Here is a 13,752-nt window from a genome sequence, read left to right as displayed (position 1 = left end):
ACATGGGATAGAAAGGGCCGCCGTAGCAACAGTACGCACGCACCTGTGTGCGCCGGGAAGAAAGCGGGAGACCCAGAGAGAATGTTGGGGAGTGGATGTGCCGCCAAGTAGGAAGAGACCTCAGCACTGAAGAGCGTGCGAACACCGACACCGCCTTTTGTGGCCGTTCCTCCGCGCCTCTGTCCCATCCGGAGGAGAGCTCGGGCGGTGGCAGAGGGGAGGGGGTAGAACACGTCATGCAGCGGCGTGCCCCTTCGCTCTGTCCAGCATTTCCTGTCTCACGAGTTCGCCACGATGCTGCCGAAGCGACGGGCGCCGAAATGCAGCTGCGGGTCAGACTGCATCACCCACTTGTTCCTGCACGCCACAAAGCGAAGGACATCCATCTCGGCCGGGCTAAATAACTTCTCTGCACACGACTGCAACGTTGCGCTACCGTTCCGGCAGGTGTCCCGCAGTGATGCGGCGCCGAGGCCTAGGAGAATTTTCACTGCTGACAGGTCCGCCCGCTGCAGCGCCTCTTCGATGGCGGGTGTCTCTGGGCCATTCAGTGGACACGCCTGCACAGATGTGATGCCGTTCTCGAACATGACCCTCAAGGCTGCCGTGTGAAAGCGGCGAGTGTCGCCGTTGACGCGTCTGGCGGCACTCGCCGCGTCTCCGCTGTGGTGAGCATCCACACCAAAAAGCAAAGCGTGCAGCGTCTCAGCGGTCATGTAGGTGTGCGGGGAAACTGCGAAGGACTGCCAGAGCGCGTTGACGCGCGCCTTTGACTCGAGGACATCCGCACTGTAGACGTTGGGGTAAGCCAGCGTGAGAGGCGGTGAGACCGAGGTGGGGGCGAGGTCGGCCTCCTCACGCTCCTCCGCTCGGATGGCGTGGAGCACTTCAGTGCTGATTAGGGAATGCTTTTTGCGCTGTGCGGCGGCTGCGGGCGAAGATGCAACATCATAATTTTGCTTTCCGAAGGCACGCAGCGAGGTATCAGTGGACGGGGTGTGGATTCCCGCTACCAACGCGCTCAGCGATTCGTCACCGCCGCCGCGGTCGGCTTCGCTGTCCGCTGCTGCTTCCGCGTTGAGGTGAGCTAGGATGGTGTCGTAGGTGCTGCTGTGAGAGTCGATCAGCTCAAAAAGTTCTGGCAGCTGCTCACACATCCTGACAACCGCAGCGTCGCTGTACTGACCCTTGCGCAAGCGCCATCGAATCTCATTCCACATATAATAAGCAAACAACTGCACCGTGGCCGCCTTCTTGGAGCAATTGCCGTTCCGGTCGCTCCTGCAGGTGGACGACCACGCCTGGACTAGATCAGACAGGGGGCAATATCCGGTGCTCCCGAACAGTTCAAACGGCGGTAGGTGTCCAAAGACGCACTGCCGCGTCGCACCACAGCAGAAGTCAACAGCGCAGAGCAGAAGCAGTTTGGTGGTCCCGGAGCGGGTGCGGTCTTGCGGGCGCCGCACAAACCGCATCGACTTCACCTCCAGCAGGTACGAGAAAAGTGCGGTGTGGGCGTCGACGTCGTTGCTCTCTGTCTCCATCACATTCTTCTCTTCTGCCGCGCAGGCGTTCTCCTCCACAACGGCGGTGAATCGGTTGCTGACGTAGAGGAACGTCGCGGCACGCGAGGGCAGAGGTGTTGGTGTCGTCGTGAGGGCCAACAGGAGGAGGACGAGGTCGCTCTGATACAGCCGCTGATGACGTACGGCGGCAACGTGTGCAGCTCCAACTGCCACAGGCGCAGTCGACGCTTCGTGAGTAGCAGCAGGGACGCGACCGGCGATACCAACAAAAGCGGCGGTCACGAGAGGGTCCTGGTGCGGATGCCCGCTCTCAAGTCGCTCTGCGACGTACGTGCGCGCCACGCTCTCCTGCAGCGTGTACTTCGACGGGGCTAATGGTACGCGGTGCGCGTCCACGGTACTCATGCGATCGAGGCGTCTCTGCAGTTCCAGCAGGACACGCTGAAGAAGCGGTGCAAACACCACCGTTGGGCGCCACTTGCGCAAGCGGAGCCTCCGCAAGCGGGCGTCACGGTCGTTCATCATCTCAATGCGCTGCAGGAGGAGCTCGGTGACATCGTCGACCGTCATCTCGTTCAGCTCCTCATCGGTTACGCCCTCGTCCTCTGCCTCCTCGTCAGACATTTCCGCCGTGCTGGCATTGTCGTCTGCACTGTCATCCGCGACGTGCTCATCGGCTACTGCGTCGACACCCCACTTCTGAATCAGCTTCGGGGGCAACCGCATCCACCACCACAGCGTCAGGCGCAAGAGACTGAGGTGATGGAAGATCGCCAGCTCTACCGGCCGCGTAGGGAGCAGGCCGGCATCTAACAGAGCGCTCAACACCAGGCGGCCGTACTGGCCCGGGTCAGCGATGCTGTCCAGTGCGGTGCCCCACCGGTGTGGGGAGTACAGTTCTGCCACCCTCATCGTGCTCCCCGCTGCCGAAACCTCGCCACTATCGCTGTCCCCGTCGTCGTCTTCCGGGTGCTGCCCCGGCGGCGCTCTCCAGAGAGGCACCCCATCGACCCCGGCAGCATTGTCGACGTCGGCGAAGGCGGGCAGCGCATAGAGGGGGTTCACATCGATCCACAAATTGCCGAGTGTGTAGGGGATTCGCAGTGCATCCTGCTGCAGGACACGTTGCCGGGTGCGGCAGATGGTCGCCAAAATGGGGAGAGCAACTAACATGTCCACAGACAGCCAGGCTTGGTCAAAGGTTCGCAGCACAGCGTGAGGAGAGACACTTCGCAGAGACGCTGCAGCGGCCGTGCCGCTGTCCATGTCATGGCCCTCCGCTTCATCGGAGTCGTCCTCATTGCGCGGCTCTGTCTGAAGAGGCTGTAGGAGACAACACCGCAACGCAGCAGGGGAGAAGAGCGCCGCCAGAATGACGGGGCTAACAGGGACTATAGTGTCCAGTGCGTACCGTGGAACGTGACAGCTGCCCTTCACCTTTTCCTCGCCCTCTTCCTCGCCATCTTCCTCTCCTTCGCTCTCTGCCTCGCTCGCGGTCTCCTCGTCACCGCCGAGGGCAGCGCCGTCCCCCGTCTCGGCCTCCGGCTGGTCCCCTTTGTGGCTCATCTGGTCTCCTCGTCGGCGCCGACAGGCCGCCATCACGAAGAGCGGGTGTGTGTCCAGAAGTTGCCACTCCTCACTAGCCTCGTCGAACACAATGTAAAACTCGTACTCGGCAAATGGGAAATACGGCAGTGCGGCGACAGGTGGCGGTGCTGTGCAAATGCTCAGCATCGCACGTGAGCAGTCGGTGCTATCCTGTGATGCCAGGTCGTGCTGCTGCTTCGGCAACTCCTCGTCCGAGTGGCGCTGCTCTCCGTCGACGTCACACTCGTTGAAGGCGCCGAGCAAGCTCTTCGACGTGCACCGCGCGCGTGCCGGGCTCTCCAGATTCGCGCTGTCGGTGCTCGTCTCCTTACTGCTCACGCCAGGAGAAACGCCGGAGGCGAGTAAAGAGTCTGCCTTATCGCCGTCCTCGTCATCCCTTTCTTTCTTGGTATCAGGTTTCGCGATGCAAAGTTGCCCAGCCGCGTCGAGCTGCAGCTGGTCGGACGGGTGCGGGTCTGGGGCAATAACCCAGCCGTACATGATCTGAAGAACGCGCTGAAATGTGTGAATGTCGTTGGATAGAAGAGCTGGAAGCCAGTACGGCGGCGGTTTCTGCACGGTTGTCCACGGCCACACCACCGTTTCGAGTGGGTCGGTGTTGTCGTCGTCTTCTTCCTCCCCACTGCCGCCGCTCCCTTCCCCCTCCTCACCTGCTGCGCCGCCGTGGGGTGACTGAAGCGCCCGCTTCTCGCGTGCGCGTTCGGATAGCAGGAAGCGCTGCTGGCATTTTTGGTTACCATGAAGGTGCCGAAGGATGAGACGACGCCGCAGTGCTGCCAGGGGCGCCGCGTAGTCGGTCTCGTAGTGGTGGTGGACTGCGCAGCAGCCCTGCAATGTAGCGGCGGCACTGCTCACTTCATCTTCTCCTTCGTCGGCATCGTCGGCGCCACCTCTCCCTACTGCCGCTGCCTGTGGAGCGACTGGCGAGGCAGCGCTCTCCTCATCTTTCCCATCGCCGTCGCTGTCCGTGCTATGGGCACCTCGTTCCAGAGGTCGACCAATCATGCCACGTGTCAGGTACACGTGCACGCGCGTTGGCTCGCACGCCGCTCCCGCTGACGCTTTCCGAGGCAGCATCAGACTGATCGTCTTTGGGAGCGGTTTTGGCGCGGGTGCGTCGTTGAGCGCGTCGTAGTCCTCCTCTTCCTCCTCTTCTTCCTCTTCCACCGCCTCCCTGTCGGGGGAGTGTAGGAATCGCGGCTTCAGCTCCTCTGCGGAGTCGGACGCTGATTCGGCGTCTTCTGCCTCGGCATCATCATTCGCTTCACGCTCAGGATCAGAGGCGACGCTGCTCTCTTCGTAGTCTTCGGACGACATGGCGCGAACTGAATCTAGTCAATCTGTCCGCGCGATGTAGGCACGTGGGTGGCGGTGTGCGACGTGGTGTACAGCGCTGGGTAGCCTTCATGTGCAGGGCGATAGAAGGACGGTCAAGAGGAAGGGGTGAGAGAGGTGTAACATCCAGTACATCAGGGTTGCATGGCGTAGAGTGACGGTGAGAAGCAGCAGAGAGAGGAATTCGAGGGCAACCCCTCTGCTCTCGAGCGGGGGGGGTGGATGAGGTCGTCAAAGGGTGTAATAGGGAGTGGGGTGGGGCCCGACGCCGGCGCAAAGTGACCGATGAGGACGACATGCCACTCCTCGTAAAATTCCCATGCCCCATCTCTGGAGCGGGGAGAGCAGACACGCACCACGCTGCCAATCCGCCACATAGTGTGAGTGGTCTTCTGTTTTCTCGTTCTGTGTGGTGCTCAACGTACAAAGCTGAGACGGAAGGGAGGGGGTTGCTGGGCCTGTGCGTGAGTGTGGGGAATAGACGCGGCATTCCGACTTCTCTTCGTCGCTCTATGTACCTCTCCTCTGTCCTAGAAGATGCGCATCGGATCGGTACACACACGCAAACACACACACACACACAAACACACACACGCACGCACAGACGCAAATGACGATGGGATAACGTTCTTTTTAAATAATTTCAGCGTGTTATTCCGCTGTAAACAAGCCAACAGCTATGCGCATACACAACCACAGCTCATCCACCCCTGTAACACTGCGGCTACATCCCCTCGTCCTCTAGGCTGAGCCGTCCTGCCCTTGCACCGGGGCCATGCCCCGAACGGGCTCTTTGCATCCCTTCTTGGGGCACGTGCTGCGCGACCAGCGCCAGACGGAGACCCGGTTGGGCTGCACGCATCGATCCAAAGCGGGCTGCGTCCAGGGTGCTGCTCGAGGGCACAGGCAGTGACGCCTGCCATGCGGGTGGTAGGCGTGGGGGGGTGGGCACTCGCATGCCGGGTGAGCTCAGAGAGGATGTCGGCCAGCCTCAGGTCAGGGCCTGCTGAGATCCTGCGCGCCTTGCCCGTGTGCCTTGCCTCGCTCTCTCAGTCGCTTCAAGCCGCGGCATCCCGCAATATGGCGTGGAGACTCTCCGCATGGGAGTCTGGTGGACTCGGTGGTGCCACTCGAGTGTGCTCTCACCATGCTTCCGGCATCTGCGCCTCATCGGCCCACCCGGTCAGATGCAGCAGGTGCCGCGGTGTCTTGCATGCGTGTGCTATGGGGTGGGGGTGATCGGTGCGGATCGCTTCTTCCACTACGTGCTGAGTCGTCGACACGATGCGTGGTGAGCTGATGCAAACGTGATCATGACCGCACGTCTCTCCCGCACCGCGTCAGCACTGAGTTGTCCGCTGGCACCAAGAGTTCGCACCCGCACCCGAGGACAGGATGCAGGCTCTTGGGCTCCCCACCGAGTGGGGGCACTGGGCCCTGATACCGTGGTGCGGTGGCTGGCACCATCATGGGCAAACAATACCTACACGGAGACAGAGGAGAGGTACTTCTTAAACGTGCATGCTAGGGAGGGGGGGGGGGGGAAGAACCGACCAAACAAACGCTACGACACAAATCAGAAACACTGATACAAGACCTCAGCCAAACGAAAACAGTACACATATTATACATATATATATATAGAACTATATGTATGTATATAACTATATATATGTGTGTATAATAACGACGGCGCACCCGCGAACTGGAAGGACTTGTTTTCTACCAGAACATAAAAAAGGCCACGGGAAGAGGCGGCAGTGCGGTGCCGCTTCTGCACGGATGCATGTTATATATTTTTTTTCCCGTTCTTCGGCGTCGGCCTCTCCCAGTCCGTCGGTGCCGTGTGTTTCCTAAGAGAAAAAAAAACAAACAGATGGGCGCCATTCTCATCTCTCCAGATCCGCCCGATATCGTACGGCGCGCATCTTCTCAGCTTTAGACTACCCCGGATTGCGCGCCACGCCCCATGGACACGCGAGGCACTGAGTAGGCTGCATAACGAGGATAAGGACGGAATTTCCCCTTCTTTTACTGCCAAGAGACACACACACTCGCCGGGCCGGGGAGCTGTGGACTCCAGTCCGACATTCCGCATGGCCTGGAAACAGCAGCAACACGCATCCGCAGACGAGATGCCCTTCCCGCCTTCTGAAAACAGGCGAGAACAAAAGGTGAGGCAAGTGCTTCGCGCGGCTTCGTCGTGCCCAAGCCCGGTACAGACAATTGAACAGGGACACAGGCTTACATGCTCAAAGGTATGCATGCCCTCCGCGCAGCATGTCAAATCTCGATAAACATAACCTCCATCCCGAGAAGAATGCAGCTAAGAATGCCGTAGCGCATGATGACCAGCAGTTGCTGGTCCTGCACGTAGTCCTTCGCCGTAATCTCCAGCGAGTAGTTTACATGCTTGGAGCATATCACAATGACGTTGTAAGCAAGCACGATCATCATGGCAGTGCCAACGGGACTATAGAGGATGGTGGAGAGGGACGTGCAGGCGCCGATCTGAGTGCAGTGGGCTGCGAAGTTTGGGAGAACCGTGGATCCGAGGTATTGACGCTTGGAGACGGTGAGAGCACTACTCTGTGCGCGGCTGGTGGCCGAAGATGCCGTCGATAGACAAGTAGACACACGCAGATTCCCCGCAGCGCCGCCGAGAAGAGCAGCACGGTGGAATCCCAGGCGACTCTGAGACAGCAGAAGCGAGCGACCAGCGATCATCGCTGATGCGCTGGACACGTACGGCATGGTGGAGGGGAGTGGAGGTGTGCGTGAGAGAGTGCTGCGGGGATGTAGGAAGCAAAATGGCGTACACAGCCTTCGAAAAAAAAATAAAACGCGGTCGAGATGCAGAGTTTGCAGTGAGCAGAGCGAGAGGTTCCTCCGACTTGGGAACGAAAAAAAATGTGTGCGAGCGCGTGTGCGAATGCGAGTAAGCGCGCACGAGGAAACCGCAGCACGGCAAGTAGGCGAAGGGGGAGGAGAGCGAAAATATGATTTCAAGTTGATGAGGGCGGAGATGTCGCCGCGCGAGAGGGCACATGTTGTGCTCCTTTAGTCAACAGGGGAAGTGCGTGGGGGAGGGGGCTTTTGCCACCCATATGCACGGTGTCTTTTTGGACCTTGATGGTTGCTGCGCTGTGTGCGGCGGAGCAGGTGCTCCTCAGCCAGCTTGCTTCTGTATCGTCGCATGTCTCACGTTGGAAAGCCGTGCGCGTATCTGATACCATGACGGAAGCAACGAACAACAACGTACGTGGGCACACATGGATTCATTGAGAAAGCGACTTTTGCCGCCGCGGAGAACATTGGCCTCTCTCGAATAACACCGACAACAACAACAAAAAACAGACTGGTTTTCGTTTCACATTGTCTTGAGGATTGAACAGCTCCAGGAAAGGGTGATGTGTGCGCGCGTGTGGGAGGAGGGGGAGAAGAGGGGACGCACACGCACACGCACACACACACACACAAAAAGGAATTATATATACTGATCATTTTTTTTCTTCTGTTATTCTTTGTCGAATTCATTCCGGAAATCACACAGGAGGTGGTGTAGACGTAGACGTAGACGGGCGGTGCGTGTGCGTGTGGTGGGGTGGGGTGGGGGCAGGGGGACAAGTGAAGTGAGTGGGTGGGTGGGCATGCTGGAGAACCAGAAGGGAGAAAAAAAAAGAATAATGACAGCAAGCACAGAGGGGACGCAAAACAAAACACATTCAAGGAAAAACCAACCAACCCAACAACAACAATAGGAGGAGAAGAGAACAGTAAAGATGGAAAACACACACACACACACACACACACACAGATAGATGGGAGGAGGAGGAGAGAGAGTAAGAGAGTAAGAGCGCTGAAGGAGAAGCAAAGAAACCCCGAAAACACACGAAAAGAAAAGGGCTGACAAAGCCATGTCCCTCCCTCCCCCTCCTCCCCAAAAGAAGGGGGAAAAAAGGAGTAGAAAAAAAATCCACCAACGACGTACAAGAGTGTAGGCATGCAAGCGTATGTGTGTGTGTGTGAGCGCGGTTATATCCATGCTCCGCTTCATTATATGCAGCCGAAGTGCTGCCTGCTCGAGAGAACGGGGGAAAAACAAGAAACAAATCGAAGGAAGAAACAAAAGCGTGCGCCTGAGAAGTACCTGTTGTCGCACAAGACAGAAACAGTAACAGGACAAAGAAAAAAAAAACAGTCGGGAGAGCCAGAGCACATCAAGAACAGGTGAAGTCAAACATGCCTCACAGACAAAAAAAAAACAGAAGCGTTGAGACATGCCCACATGCAGCCGGAGGAGGGGTGGAGGGAGGAGGGGGAGCCAAGCCAAGCCAAGCCAAGCCAAACAACAACAAAAAATGGAGGGTCTGCGCGGCCTGCGCTGACCTGCGCACCAACACGGAGAAGCACGATTACGTTTGACATCCACCTGAGATTAGGAGCGTATAGAATCGCCTTCAGATTAAGCACGAGGAAGAAAACGAGCATGCGTCGGCACACAAGTCATCGGCCCGCGGTGGCGACTGCAATCGCGGGCGTGTGTGTGTGTGTGTGGGTGGGTGCTGGGAGGCAAAGGAGGAACTGAAGCCCGAAGAGTGGTGTTCAAGCGATTAGCCAAAGCGCGTGTTTCATGGTACAGCGACCGTAACATACACATACAGATGCGCGCACACCCATCCACTTGTCGGTTACGGCAATACCACAGTGCCGCCTGTGCTAGACGACTTTCTTTTGCCTCTTCTCCACTAGCGAAGTGTTTGGGCGGCCCCCACTCGCGCTCACCTCGCCACTGCTATCTTCCTCTCTGGTATCCTTTGGGCCTTGCTGCTGCGCTTCGGCCTCCCGTTTTTATTGTTATCTTTAGTTGTTTTCCTTGGCGATGGACTTTCCTGTGCCAACGTCTTTCTTCCGTTCCTTCTTCGGCTTGTAGTCTTGGCGTACGCACCAAAGTTTTCGTAGGGTGCGCGGTGCGGCTCTTCCCCTTCTGCTCCTTTTAGTCTCCTTTCTTTTTTTTCGTTTCTGTGCCGCTGCGTCCCCCGATGACGAGGAGAGGGGGCAAACCTCGAAGCGTGATATCTCAAGGGTTCCTGCGCACCCACCTTGTGTGGGAGGAAGCCAGTCAGCACTTCCGTCCCTGACGAATGCCGAACCACCTCTGGTGGTACCAGGGCCAAGTGCCTACGACGGGGCGAGGTTAGGGCGATGCATCGCTGCTGATGTCGGCAGTGAGGCCCTGGGTGGGGTTGCGTCAGAGCGACCCGCGACAGTGCACACGCTTGCGCCATCCAAATGATGGGCAGAGTGTCAGCGCGACCCAATGCACCTAACCAGTCTCTCGCTATCTACTAATGTGGGGCGCCTGAGCCACCCCGAGGGGTGTGCACCAGGGGTGACAACCGGCATGGTGGGGGAGCGGCTGTGAGGCGACCGGCGAGCCGGGTGGTGGTGGGTAGAATTCGATGCCGGGCTCTGCTTGTATAACGGAGCTTCCATCGCTGCAGCGTGTGACGGGGGCCGGGGCTGGAGTGGCGTTTGACTCCTCCTGTACGGCAGGGAGATGGACACCGTGAAAACGCACACACACACACACAAAAAAAAAAGGTACGCCTCGTTCCTACGTTTGACCCCTCTCACTCCATCCCACAGGCTCGCCTGCGTGCAGCGATGTCTCTTGCACTCTTCTATCCACATCAGGCGTTTTGTCTGTTCATTGCCGGAATCGTGTGGCAGTGCCACGTACCTGCTTCGCCACCTTCTTGGACGCTCTGCTCTCCGTTGGGGTGCCCAGTGCACCATCAAGATGAGTCGGTCAAAGAAAAGAGAGATGCAGACCGAAAAGAGACTCAGCACAACGATGGCGGGGCTCGGCTGTACCGGCGACGAGCCTCTCCGTCGCCACTCGCGTCGTGCTCTTTTTTTTTTCTGTTCTCTCTTGCTTGGCACAGAATGCGGTTCTTCTGGGCCTCTGGTGCACGCCACTCTCTCTGCGTGTGTGCGTGTGTGCCCGTCTGCGTGTGGCTAAAAAAAAAAAACAGCCGTTCCCCCTCTTGAGGAGGTGGGCACACGTACACACTCAGACTGCACGGCGCCGCTTTCCACGGGAAGCAGGCGGGGGGGGGAGAGGGGAGACCAGTGTAACAAGAAGAGAGATAGGGAAGAGGAGAGTGGCGGTGCATCATCAAAGAAAAACCAAAGGACACACCTAGAACAACACAAACAACGAAACAAACAAAGAAAAAACGCCGCACCGAGCAGACACACAGACACACATACACACACACACACGCACAGATCGCGCAGGGAGGGTGGCGGGAGGGAGGGAGAGGCAGACATACAGGCAAGCAGAACAGTACCCACAACGCACACAAAATAAGCGAGAAAAAGGGGACTCGAAAAAAAACAAAAAAAAGGGCATCTGTATAAAAAGGGGAGGGAGGGAGGGAGGGGAGAAAGTCACACGAGAATGCATACACATACACATACACACACACGCACGCACGCACCGCATAAGGTAGCTTCAACGACAAGGGAGAGAGAGGGGGGAAAGAACGAGAAGGGCAACATGAAGAGCGCTCGAGGAAGGAGAAATGGGTAAAGGTGTCGTGACACAGTTGCAAAAGAAAATAGACGGTTGACGGATTTTTTTTTGGTCGTTGTGGGGACTACGAAACGACGCACGCGGACTCGCACCACCAGCGTTGTAAACAGAGAGAGAAAAAAAACAAAGAAAAATGCGCAGGCAAAACAAACACACACACACACACACACACACACGCATGTAAAATAATAAAAATAAAAAAAAGAGCGAAGAGGTCACGCTCGTGCTACTGTTGTGTGTTCCTTCTTTTCCTCTACTCGCCCCTACCTCTTTTTGTTGTTGCGTTGCTTATATGGTCCTCGGGCCATCGCGAGAGGGGAGGGGAGGGAGGGGGGACGGTGTGTGTGAGCTGTTGTCTCTTCGTATAGTAGACATCGCGATAAAAGAGAAGTAAACACTTGTGTATTCGGGGCGCCTATCTGTGTGTGTGTGTGCGCTGAGGGAGACGAGGTGAGGACGGCCCTGGTGGCGATGATGGTGGTAGCAGTGCGGAGGTGAAAAAAGAGCGGATGAGGAGGAGAGGGAGGGAGAGACCGAATCAACGCATCTTTGCAAGCAGCAGAGTCACGCCAGCGTCTCTCTTTCCCTCCACTCCCTTCCATTGTGCACAACACGGCTTGCGCATACGTTCCTTTGCACCTTGTCCTTCGCTTCACCACCACCTCTCCACCCTCATCTCTCTGTCCCCGTATCCCCAACTCCCACGCGCACCAAACACATTGGGGGGCAACAACGGTACACAGTTACATGCACCCTCCGGCCGTGCTGCTGGACAACAGAGGAGGCGCTGCATGGGCAATAACACCCACTGCCATAATCTTCATGACCAGCAGGAGAGTCTTTGTCATTTTCCTCCCGTCACAGAGACGCACAATTAGCCAGAAACAGACAGAAGAAAAGAAATACTTTTCTTGTTCTGTCAGTCGCTCTCTGCTGGTTCAACCTTTTCTTTTTTTTTGGTGTTTCTCAGTTCTGACGGTGCACGCACGTATGGGGCTGAACGTGCGTACAAGGTTGAGAGACGTGCCTGCATTCCTCAGCGTCCGGTGGCGTTGAATGAGCCCTTGAAGGGTGAAAAAAAAGAACTACCTGCCTCAAGCGCATATCGAGTCGTCCTTTCTTCCTCTTTATGCCTCACAAAGATCGCACAGGAGACACCCCTTCCCTGCTCACCATCAATGCCCATGTTTGTCGCTGCTATTCCCGATTCGTCGTAGCCAAGTGAGAGCACGAGAGACGGTGCGTGCGTGCACGTCTCTGTGCATGCGGGTTTGCCAATGGGGGTAGCAAGAGCGGCGTTGATTTGCGCGTACGTCGTGCCCATATCGGGAAGCACTCACATGCGCACACGCGCGTTCCCTTTTCTTTTTTTTCCTTGTTGTTGTCAACAACGAGGGAGAGGGAGAGGAAAAAGAAGAGAGAGAGAAAACACCCAAAACGACGAGGAATACACATTATCGCACACACCGGCACATCCTCACCGATGCACCAAAGATGACGGCAAACGACAGCACAAAAGGCAAAAACAACACAAAAAATCACCAAATCACCAAAGAGCTTCCATGCCAAGAAAACAAACAAAAAAAAAATGGCTTGCGCGCCTTTCGGTCGCTTTGTTTTGTTTCCACCCGCATTGTCGTTGCACGCAATACTTTCCCTTGCTCGTTCTCGCGGTTTCCTTCGCCGGAGACGGTGGAGCGTGTTCGACGGCGAAAAAGTGAATCAAAACACAACAACAAAAGACCACACCGAAGCAGAGCCGGGGAAAACGGGGAGGATCACAACACAAGATAAAAACGTGAGCGATGAAAATTGAACAGCGGGGGCGAGATCAACAAATAACTCAGCAAAAAAAAAGAGGAGGGGGAAGGGGAATGGAGCATAAGAAGAACAAAGAAAAAAGAATTCCGGCAAACACACACACACACACACAGACACACACGCGCGAGATAAAGTACGAGCGAACGGAGAAACAATGACCAAACAAAACACACGTACACGTACACGCAGACACGACTCGAAACACCGTCACATCCAATAACTACAGCAGCAGCACACAGACGCACACACACACATACACAGGGAAGAAGAACAGAGAAAAAAGGACGAAACTTGGAAACAAGAACACACGCACACATTGCGAGCAAGGAGGAAAGGAGAATGCCAAGTGTAGAGGGTAGTTGTGAAGAGAAAGTGAACAACAACAACAAAAGGGCAGCGGTCTCGAAAGGGTAAATGGTAATGGTCGTCGGCGTAGATAACAAAGTAAAAACAGACGAGGGTGGGAATGAGATAGCATTGCTGTTTTACATGGGCTCACAAACACGGGGAGAGAGCGAGAGAGCGTAAGTGTTCTACGGTCGCATTGCTTCTTTCAGTGTTCTAATTTTTTTTTTCGCTTGTTAAATACTTCGATGAGGTGTCCCGCCTGCTTCCTCTCTTTCTTTCTTTTTTTTTTTGCGTTCCTTCTCCGTTGCCAAGTATCACGGCGGCAAGAAGGTGCGCCCTCGTTGTAAGGCGAGAGTGATGGGGAGAGGAGTTGACGCGGGAGCAGCGAAAAGATGTCTGTGTGTGTGTATGCGTGGGAGAGGGGAGGGGGGAGAGGGGAGCTCAAGGAAAAGGAAAAAAAACGTGTGGTGAGGTAGTTTGTTGGAGCTTGGTTTACAGTGATGTTTAGATAGG

At 56.4% G+C, this 13,752-nt stretch overlaps 2 protein-coding genes across 2 annotated transcripts; both read right to left on the bottom strand.

The window, feature by feature from the left end:
• Positions 1-278: 278 nt before the first annotated feature.
• On the bottom strand, positions 279-4,451 carry LMXM_32_1170 (conserved hypothetical protein; the record flags this gene model as incomplete). Its single annotated transcript, XM_003878319.1, has 1 exon — positions 279-4,451. The coding sequence occupies one exon, from the start codon at positions 4,449-4,451 to the stop codon at positions 279-281; it is 4,173 nt and encodes a 1,390-aa protein (XP_003878368.1).
• A 2,301-nt stretch (positions 4,452-6,752) lies between these two features.
• Positions 6,753-7,196, bottom strand: LMXM_32_1160 (conserved hypothetical protein; the record flags this gene model as incomplete). Its single annotated transcript, XM_003878318.1, has 1 exon — positions 6,753-7,196. One exon carries the CDS (start codon positions 7,194-7,196, stop codon positions 6,753-6,755), a length of 444 nt encoding a protein of 147 aa, XP_003878367.1.
• Positions 7,197-13,752: the final 6,556 nt, after the last annotated feature.

This window comes from Leishmania mexicana, chromosome 32 (genome assembly GCF_000234665.1).
Source record: "Leishmania mexicana MHOM/GT/2001/U1103 complete genome, chromosome 32".
In the NCBI taxonomy this organism is placed as follows: Eukaryota; Euglenozoa; class Kinetoplastea; order Trypanosomatida; family Trypanosomatidae; genus Leishmania; species Leishmania mexicana.
Note: the sequence above shows the minus strand (reverse complement) of the source record. Positions and strands in the feature narration are given on the sequence as shown.